A 10,642-nucleotide genomic window follows, 5' to 3' on the forward strand; every position below is an offset into this window, starting at 1 on the left:
CATAGAGGTTTGCTCTTTCCCATGATACTCATTACATCCGTGTGGAGATCGGTCACGGTTCAGGCCTCAAGATTACTTAAAATAAGACAAAACAAGCAAAATATTGTTATAAAAACTTGAGGCTGAGACATAGTGTTCAGACGCTTAAACCTGCAGTTAACTAGTGTTCAGATGCTTAAACCAGCGGTTAACTAGTGTTCAGACGCTTAAACCAGCAGTTAACTAGTGTTCAGACGCTTAAACCAGCAGTTAACTAATGTTCAGACACTTAAGCCAGCAGTTAACTAGTGTTCAGACGCTTAAACCAGCAGTTAACTAGTGTTCTGACACTTAAACCAGCAGTTAACTAGTGTTCAGACACTTAAACCAGCAGTTAACTAGTGTTCAGACACTTAAACCAGCGGTTAACTAGTGTTCTGACACTTAAGCCAGCAGTTAACTAGTGTTCTGACACTTAAGCCAGCAGTTAACTAGTGTTCAGATGCTTAAGCCAGCAGTTAACTAGTGTTCAGACGCTTAAACCAGCAGGTAACTAGTGTTCTGACGCTTAAGCCAGAAGTTAACTAGTGTTCAGACACTTAAACCAGCAGTTAACTAGTGTTCAGACACTTAAACCAGCAGTTAACTAGTGTTCAGACACTTAAACCAGCAGTTAACTAGTGTTCAGACGCTTAAACCAGCAGGTAACTAGTGTTCAGACGCTTAAGCCAGCAGTTAACTAGTGTTCAGACGCTTAAACCAGCAGGTAACTAGTGTTCTGACGCTTAAACCAGCAGTTAACTAGTGTTCTGATGCTTAAACCAGCAGTTAACTAGTGTTCAGATGCTTAAGCCAGCTGTTAACTAGTGTTCAGACACTTAAACCAGCGGTTAACTAGTGTTCTGACACTTAAGCCAGCAGTTAACTAGTGTTCTGACACTTAAGCCAGCAGTTAACTAGTGTTCAGACGCTTAAACCAGCAGGTAACTAGTGTTCAGACGCTTAAGCCAGCAGTTAACTAGTGTTCAGATACTTAAAGCAGCAGTTAACTAGTGTTCAGACGCTTAAACCAGCAGTTAACTAGTGTTCAGACGCTTAAACCAGCAGGTAACTAGTGTTCTGACGCTTAAGCCAGCAGTTAACTAGTGTTCAGACGCTTAAGCCAGCAGTTAACTAGTGTTCAGACGCTTAAACCAGCAGTTAACTAGTGTTCAGACGCTTAAACCAGCAGTTAACTAGTGTTCAGATGCTTAAGCCAGCAGTTAACTAGTGTTCAGACGCTTAAACCAGCAGGTAACTAGTGTTCTGACGCTTAAGCCAGCAGTTAACTAGTGTTCAGACGCTTAAGCCAGCAGTTAACTAGTGTTCAGATGCTTAAAACAGCAGTTAACTAGTGTTCAGACGCTTAAGCCAGCAGTTAACTAGTGTTCAGATGCTTAAAACAGCAGTTAACTAGTGTTCAGACGCTTAAGCCAGCTGTTAACTAGTGTTCAGACACTTAAACCAACACTTTACTAGTGTTCAGACGCTTAAACCAGCAGTTAACTAGTGTTCAGACACTTAAACCAACACTTTACTAGTGTTCAGACACTTAAACCAGCAGTTAACTAGTGTTCAGACACTTAAACCAGCAGTTAACTAGTGTTCAGACACTTAAACCAGCAGTTAACTAGTGTTCAGACACTTAAACCAGCAGTTAACTAGTGTTCAGACACTTAAACCAGCAGTTAACTAGTGTTCAGACGCTTAAAACAGCAGTTAACCAGTGTTCAGACACTTAAACCAGCAGTTAACTAGTGTTCAGAGGCTTAAGTCAGCAGTTAACTAGTGTTCAGACGCTTAAAATTGTATTTTTAAATTACATAAAAGTATATAAAATCGTTCTTTTCCTTTGTCTTTATTTATTTGATCCGATGTTGTAAAGCACATTGGTCAACTGCTACTGTTTTAATGATGCTGTATAAACAAAGTAAACTTGAAACTTAATATGATATACTGTATATTGTTGTTGTCATTCCAGTTATTGTGTTGTATAATAAGAGTCTCCTGATAGTGTTCCATTTATAGCAGCTTGACATCATCAGCGCTCCGATTAGATACGCTCCACTGATGATGTCATGAGTTTCACCCACATTCCTCCGAGTAATGATTCATGTGAAGCGGTCCAGATTACAGTTCAAATGATTTGGATGATCAAACTTTGACTTGTTCTAGAATTGACACACCTTCTGTCAGTCACGTGGGCATGGTTTACATTTCACATCGTTTTGAATAATTTCTCTCGCATGATAGAGCAGAAGTAGAAGCATCAGGCCATGGAGTGTGACTCTAGCGCCGCCCAGTGGACACAGATCAGCACTGCAGCCTTTCTGAGAGCTGTCAAAAATAATATTTACTTAAAATAATACATTTCTAAACATTTTCGTTACTTGAAACAAATGAATAATATGTTTATTTATTTTATAATATATTATAAACATGAACTGAAATAAGATATATTTGCGTGTGTGTGTGTGTGTGTGTGTGTGTGTGTGTGTTGGTCAGGTGATGGACAGCTCCATGCCTCTGATTGGTGAGCACGTGGAGGAGGACCGTCAGCTGATCTGTGATCTGGTCATGAGTAAGATGGCATTGACTCTGCTGGGCGTCACCACACCGCAGGCGAGCTCTAAGGTAGCGCACCGCTTTAAACTGAACCTGTGGATGAATCTGTGGAGTTTAACTAATCTGTGTGTGTGTGTGTGTGTGTGTGTGTGTGTGTGTGTGTGTGTGTGTGTGTGTGTGTGTGTGTGTGTGTGTGTGTGTGTGTGTGTAGACTCAACCCGGACCGCAGACGACCCAACCGAAACGAGCTCCAGGTGCACAACACATTCTACTGGACTTAAAACATTATTCCAGATGTTTGACTGGTACAGTCTAAAGCACTGATGTGATGTAGCTGACCATCAGGTGTGTGTGTGTGTGTGTGTGTGTGTGTGTGTAGGTGGTCCTCGCTCGTCTCAGTCGGGTCAAGCCTCGCCCCAGCGCGCCCGATCTGCCACTACTTCGCCCAGTCAGGCGTACCAGCCAGGCCCTATTCCCTCCACCGGTGGCAGCGCACAGAAACAGCCAGCGCAGCTCAAGTAAGACCCTCTGTGTGTGTGTGTGTGTGTGTGTGTGTGTGTGTGTGTGTGTGTGTGTGTGTGTGTGTGTGTGTGTGTGTGTGTGTGTGTGTGTGTGTGTGTGGCGCTCATGTGCATCTCTCCGTTTTAGTTCAAGAGTCTTATCAGGTTCAGATCAATCAATCAGCTCCAAAACCGAACTGTGCTATTGAAAGAAAACAAGATTAAACCCAATATTTGACAATAATCGTGAGATTTATTAGAAATTGAAAAGGTGAATTCAGGTGTTTCAGCAAAAGTTAACCCATTGGTCCCTATTCACTACACTTTTGCTAGTTTAACGATGGGAAAAATGGTCGGTGCGCCCGGCGCATGGTCCAAAAGGGTTGTCCCTCGTCTCTTAGTGAGTCATCTCCCTTTCCCTTTAAAAGCCAGTTGTGCTGCACCATGGGGGATTCGCTATTTAAATGGAGGAATATAGACACGAATCAGTTTAAATACATGTGTGTATTACCACGATTGGTTAAATAAGTAGCCAATTCATAGTTTTCATGTGACGTCACACCCTTATAGGAGGGCAAAACAAGGCTTTCCGCCATTGGTTAACTAGTGTTCAGACGTTTAAACCAGCAGTTAACCTGTGTTCAGACACATAAACCAGCAGTTAACTAGTGTTCAGACACTTAAACCAGCAGTTAACTAGTGTTCAGACGCTTAAACCGGCAGTTAACTAGTGTTCAGATGCTTAATCCAGCAGTTAACTAGTGTTCAGACGCTTAAACCAGCAGTTAACTAGTGTTCAGAAGCTTAAACCCGCAGTTAACTAGTGTTCAGACACTTAAGTCAGCAGTTAACTAGTGTTCAGACGCTTAAGCCAGCAGTTAACTAGTGTTCAGATGCTTAAACCAGCAGTTAACTAGTGTTCAGACGCTTAAACCAGCAGTTAACTAGTGTTCAGTCGCTTAAGCCAGCAGTTAACTAGTGTTCAGACGCTTAAATCAGCAGTTAACTAGTGTTCAGATGCTTAATCCAGCAGTTAACTAGTGTTCAGACGCTTAAACCAGCAGTTAACTAGTGTTCAGACGCTTAAGCCAGCAGTTAACTAGTGTTCAGACACTTAAACCAGCAGTTAACTAGTGTTCAGACGTTTAAGCCATTTAACTAGTGTTCAGACGCTTAAACCAGCAGCTAACTAGTGTTCAGACGCTTAAACCAGCAGTTAACTAGTGTTCAGACGCTTAAACCAGCAGTTAACTAGTGTTCAGACGCTTAGACCAGCAGTTAACTAGTGTTCAGACGCTTAAATCAGCAGTTAACTAGTGTTCAGATGCTTAATCCAGCAGTTAACTAGTGGTCAGACGCTTAAACCAGCAGTTAACTAGTGTTCAGACGTTTAAGCCATTTAACTAGTGTTCAGACACTTAAACCAGCAGCTAACTAGTGTTCAGACGCTTAAACCAGCAGTTAACTAGTGTTCAGATGCTTAAACCAGCAGTTAACTAGTGTTCAGACGCTTAGACCAGCAGTTAACTAGTGTTCAGACGCTTACATCAGCAGTTAACTAGTGTTCAGATGCTTAAACCAGCAGTTAACTAGTGTTCAGACACTTAAACCAGCAGTTAACTAGTGTTCAGACACTTAAACCAGCAGTTAACTAGTATTCAGACGCTTAAACCAGCAGTTAACTAGTGTTCAGACACTTAAACCAGCAGTAAACTAGTGTTCAGATGCTTAAACCAGCAGTTAACTAGTGTTCAGACACTTAAACCAGCAGTAAACTAGTGTTCAGACACTTAAGCCAGCTAGTTAAGCTGGCTAGTTAAGCTTAACTAGTGTTCAGACACTTAAGCCAGCAGTTAACTAGTGTTCAGAGGCTTAAACCAGCAGTTAACTAGTGTGCTGACACTTAAGCCAGCAGTTAACTAGTGTTCAGAGGCTTAAACCAGCAGTTAACTAGTGTTTAGAGGCTTAAACCAGCAGTTAACTAGTATTCAGGCGCTTAAACCAGCAGTTAACTAGTGTTCAGATGCTTAAACCAGCAGTTAACTAGTATTCAGGCGCTTAAACCAGCAGTTAACTAGTGTTCAGATGCTTAATCCAGCAGTTAACTAGTGTTCAGACGCTTAAATCAGCAGTTAACTAGTGTTCAGATGCTTAATCCAGCAGTTAACTAGTGGTCAGACGCTTAAACCAGCAGTTAACTAGTGTTCAGACGTTTAAGCCATTTAACTAGTGTTCAGACGCTTAAACCAGCAGCTAACTAGTGTTCAGACGCTTAAACCAGCAGTTAACTAGTGTTCAGATGCTTAAACCAGCAGTTAACTAGTGTTCAGACGCTTAGACCAGCAGTTAACTAGTGTTCAGACGCTTACATCAGCAGTTAACTAGTGTTCAGATGCTTAAACCAGCAGTTAACTAGTGTTCAGACACTTAAACCAGCAGTTAACTAGTGTTCAGACACTTAAACCAGCAGTTAACTAGTATTCAGACGCTTAAACCAGCAGTTAACTAGTTTTCAGACACTTAAACCAGCAGTAAACTAGTGTTCAGATGCTTAAACCAGCAGTTAACTAGTGTTCAGACACTTAAACCAGCAGTTAACTAGTGTTCAGACACTTAAACCAGCAGTTAACTAGTATTCAGACGCTTAAACCAGCAGTTAACTAGTTTTCAGACACTTAAACCAGCAGTAAACTAGTGTTCAGATGCTTAAACCAGCAGTTAACTAGTGTTCAGACACTTAAACCAGCAGTAAACTAGTGTTCAGACACTTAAGCCAGCTAGTTAAGCTGGCTAGTTAAGCTTAACTAGTGTTCAGACACTTAAGCCAGCAGTTAACTAGTGTTCAGAGGCTTAAACCAGCAGTTAACTAGTGTGCTGACACTTAAGCCAGCAGTTAACTAGTGTTCAGAGGCTTAAACCAGCAGTTAACTAGTGTTTAGAGGCTTAAACCAGCAGTTAACTAGTATTCAGGCGCTTAAACCAGCAGTTAACTAGTGTTCAGATGCTTAAACCAGCAGTTAACTAGTATTCAGGCGCTTAAACCAGCAGTTAACTAGTGTTCAGATGCTTAAACCAGCAGTTAACTAGTATTCAGGCGCTTAAACCAGCAGTTAACTAGTGTTTAGAGGCTTAAGCCAGCAGTTAACTAGTGTTCAGATGTTTTAAGCCAGCAGTGGCAAATGGGCCCATCGGTGGGCCAGTGACCGTTAACAGGTTTAAAAGGCTGGATTCACGTGTTTGAGGGCTTAGATCTGTGTTGATGAATGACGGAGAGTCCCATCCCAGCATGCCTCACTCTCCCCTCCGGCCATCAGTGATTCTGAACTGGCGTGTGTGGTTGTATCTTCCAGTAAATCGCAGTCGCTCACCAACACCTTCAGCGAGACTCTGCGCGGCGGGAACGTGACGGACGACGAGGCCAAAGCCGAGACCATCCGCAGCCTCCGCCAATCCTTCGCCAGCCTGTTCTCCGACTAACACACACACACACTCGTGCTGGCCGGACGGCGTGTGTGTGTGTGTTTGAGAAGTCGTTGGATTGTGTCGCATCTGTGATGTCTTGTTTTTAACGGCTCTGATGATCCAGGGGCCGGGGCTCCACATGAGCGTTAAAAAACTCACGTTATCTTTATCTTTTGTTTTGTTTTTTTCATTATGATCGAAGAACAGTGGTGTTGGAAAACCGGGATATTTAAAAAAAGTGAGATATCACACATCCATAGCCAAGCTCTAAAATACACTATATCGCCAAAGGTTTAGTGCCCGTCCCCAAACTGTTCCCGCAAAGTTGGGAGCGTGAAATTGTCCAAAATGTCTTGTTGACGCATTAAGAGCAAGTCCCGTTCTCCTGGCAACCGCCAAACCCAGACTCGTCCATGGGATTGTCAGACGGAGAAGCGTGATTGGTATATAATATATATTAGTATATAATAGTTTTTTACTTTTTATCTCATAATTATGGCTTAATATGTCATCATTTTTACTTTTATCTCATAATTATTACTTTTCTCATAAGAGTGACTTAGTATGTCATAATGTTTTACTTTTTAATCTCATAATTATGACTTAAAAGATTATGACATACTAAGTCATAATTATGACTTATCTCATAATTGTTACTTAGTATGTCATCATTTTTTCTTTTATCTCATTATAAGGACTTAGTATGTCATATTTTTTTACTTTTTATCTCATAATTATGATTTAGTATGCCATAATTTTTACTGTTATCTCATAATTATGACTTATCTCATAATTTTGACTTAAGTAAAAAAATATTGTATACTTTTATCTCATAATTATGACTTAATATGTCATAATTTTTTCTTTTATCTCATAATTATTACTTTTCTCATAATAGTGACTTAGTATGTCATAATGTTTTACTTTTTAATCTCATAATTATGACTTAAAATTAAAGATTATGACATACTAAGTCATAATTATGACTTATCTCATAATTGTTACTTAGTATGTCATCATTTTTTCTTTTATTTCATTATTAGGACTTAGTATGTCATATTTTTTTACTTTTTATCTCATAATTATGATTTAGTATGCCATAATTTTTACTTTTATCTCATAATTATGACTTATCTCATAATTTTGACTTAGTATATAATAATTTTTTACTTTTTATCTCATAATTATGACTTAATATGTCATAATTTTTACTTTTATCTCATAATTATTACTTATCTCATAATAGTTACTTAGTATGTCATAATGTTTTACTTTTTAATCTCATAATTATGACTTAAAAGTAAAGATTATGACATACTAAGTCATAATTATGACTTATCTCATAATTGTGACTTATTATGTCATAATTTTTTCTTTTATCTCATAATTGTGACTTAGTATGCCATAATTTTTACTTTTATCTCATAATTATGACTAATTTCATAATTGTGACTTAGTATGTCATCATTTTTACTTTTTATCTCATAATTATGACTTATCTCATAATTGTGACTTAATATGTCATGTTTTTTACTTTTTATCTCATAATTATGACTTAGTATGCCATAATTTTTACTTTTATCTCATAATTATGACTTATCTCATAATTGTGACTTAGTATATAATAATATTTTACTTTTTACTTTCCTGGCAACCGCCAAATCCAGACTCGTCCATGGGATTGTCAGACGGAGAAGCGTGATTGGTCACTCAGAGAACACGTCTCCACTGCTCTAGAGTCCAGTGGCGGCGCACTTTACCCCACTCATGGTCATGGCTGCTCGGCCATGGAAACCCATTCCATGAAGCTCTACACACTGTTCTTGAGCTCATCTGAAGGCCACAGAAGTTTGAAGGGTCTGGACTTCTGTGACCCTCAGCATGCGCTGACCCCGCTCTGTGATTTGTACTTTGGCAATATAGTGGCTATTTAAGCATTTTAAAAACAAAAGAAGAGTCGTGTAAATGTATTCTTGAGTCCTGAAGAACATCTTATTTCTCAGAATTGGTTTGTTTCTTGCGATGTTTCTGTCTCTGAAGGGGGGCAGCTTTGTCTGGTTCCTCTGGGATAATGAGTGTGTGGAGTGTGAATCTCTCTTCCAGTCTAAAGCCATCATCAGATCTGATGCAAGCGTGTATCGAGCAGCAATATTCCCCCGCAGGAATAGAGCTCCGTCTTCCACCTCTGATCAATCTTCCCTTTATGAACTTCACTTTCTCTCTGTTCTTCTACAATATTCTCTTCACGTCACGTTTCCTTTCATATAAAGCAATCAAAACTAGCGTTTGGAATCAGTTCAATGAGCTGAACACTTACGATTCTGAAATATGTGGAAGCCCAATCATGCTAACCATAATTATGACAGAAAAAGTCGAAATTATCAATATTAAGTTCTCATTTATGAGACGGAAAGTCAAAATGATGACATAAAAAGTCAAAGCTGTCGCATTAAGTCAGAATTATGACAGCCAAGATTATGAGATAAAAAGTCAAAATTATTACATACGTCATAATTTCAACTTTTCATACCATAATTTCGACTCATAATTTACATTAGTGATGAAATTATGACAATCATAAATATATATTTTTTCTCCATAATTGACTAGTCAAATTTTACTTTTTATCACACAATTAGATGTAGTATTCCATAATTTCGACTTTTTATCTCATAATTTCAATTGATCTCATAATTATGAATTAAAAGTAAAGATTATGACATTCTAAGTCATAATTATGACTTATCTCATAATTGTGTATGTCATAATTTTTTCTTTTATCTCATAATTATGACTTGGTATATCATAATTTTTACTTTTTATCTCATAATTGTGACTTAGTATATCATAATGTTTAACTTTTTTCTCATAATTAAGACTTATCTCATAATTGTGACTTAGTATGTCATTTTTTTTACTTTTTATCTCATAATTATGACTTATCTCATAATTGTGACTTAGTATATAATATTTTTTTTACTTTTTATCTCATAATTATGGCTTAATATGTCATAATTTTTACTTTTATCTCATAATTATTACTTATCTCATAATAGTGACTTAGTATGTCATAATGTTTTACTTTTTAATCTCATAATTATGACTTATCTCATAATTGTTACTTAGTATGTCATATTTTTTTCTTTTATCTCATTATTAGGAGTTAGTATGTCATAATTTTTTACTTTTTATCTCATAATTGAGACTTAGTATGTCATTTTTTTTACTTTTTATCTCATAATTATGACTTATCTCATAATTGTGACTTAGTATATACTATTTTTTTTCCTTTTTATCTCATAATTATGGCTTAATATGTCATAATTTTTAGTTTTATCTCATAATTATTACTTATCTCATAATAGTGACTTAGTATGTCATAATATTTTCTTTTATCTCATAATTGTGACTTAGTATGCCCTAATTTTTACTTTTATCTCATAATTATGACTTACCTCATAATTGTGAGTTAGTATGTCATAATTTTTTACTTTTTATCTCATAATTGAGACTTAGTATGTCATTTTTTTTACTTTTTATCTCATAATTATGACTTATCTCATAATTGTGACTTAGTATATACTATTTTTTTTCCTTTTTATCTCATAATTATGGCTTAATATGTCATAATTTTTAGTTTTATCTCATAATTATTACTTATCTCATAATAGTGACTTAGTATGTCATAATATTTTCTTTTATCTCATAATTGTGACTTAGTATGCCCTAATTTTTACTTTTATCTCATAATTATGACTTACCTCATAATTGTGACTTAATATGTCATGTTTTTTACTTTTTATCTCATAATTATGACTTAGTATGCCATAATTGTTACTTTTATTTCATAATTATGACTTATCTTATAATTGTGACTTAGTATATAATAATATTTTACTTTTTATCTCATAATTGTGACTTAATATGTCATAATTTTTACTTTTTATCTCATAATTTCAATTGATCTCATAATTGTGACTGAGTATGTCATGATTATGACTTATCGCATAATTGTGACTTAGTATGTCATAATTTTTACTTTTTATCTCATAATTTCAATTTATCTCATAATTGTGACTTAGTATGTCATAATTCTT

At 36.8% G+C, this 10,642-nt stretch overlaps 1 protein-coding gene across 1 annotated transcript in view; it reads left to right on the top strand.

The window, feature by feature from the left end:
* syn3 (synapsin III) overlaps window positions 1–6,560 on the top strand; it is a gene marked incomplete at both ends in the record, with an annotated part of 75,800 nt that extends 69,240 nt beyond the window's left edge. The window contains 5 exons of the mRNA XM_079817859.1: window positions 1–7; window positions 2,524–2,652; window positions 2,795–2,837; window positions 2,963–3,101; window positions 6,434–6,560. The exon at window positions 1–7 is cut by the window's left edge and continues 96 nt beyond it. Of these exons, the coding sequence (XP_079673985.1) occupies window positions 1–7; window positions 2,524–2,652; window positions 2,795–2,837; window positions 2,963–3,101; window positions 6,434–6,560 (445 nt within the window). The remainder of the gene's footprint in view (window positions 8–2,523; window positions 2,653–2,794; window positions 2,838–2,962; window positions 3,102–6,433) is intronic.
* Between the last annotated feature and the right edge of the window lie 4,082 nt (window positions 6,561–10,642).

Source organism: Gobio gobio, assembly GCF_949357685.1.
Source record: "Gobio gobio genome assembly, chromosome: 5".
In the NCBI taxonomy this organism is placed as follows: domain Eukaryota; kingdom Metazoa; phylum Chordata; class Actinopteri; order Cypriniformes; family Gobionidae; genus Gobio; species Gobio gobio.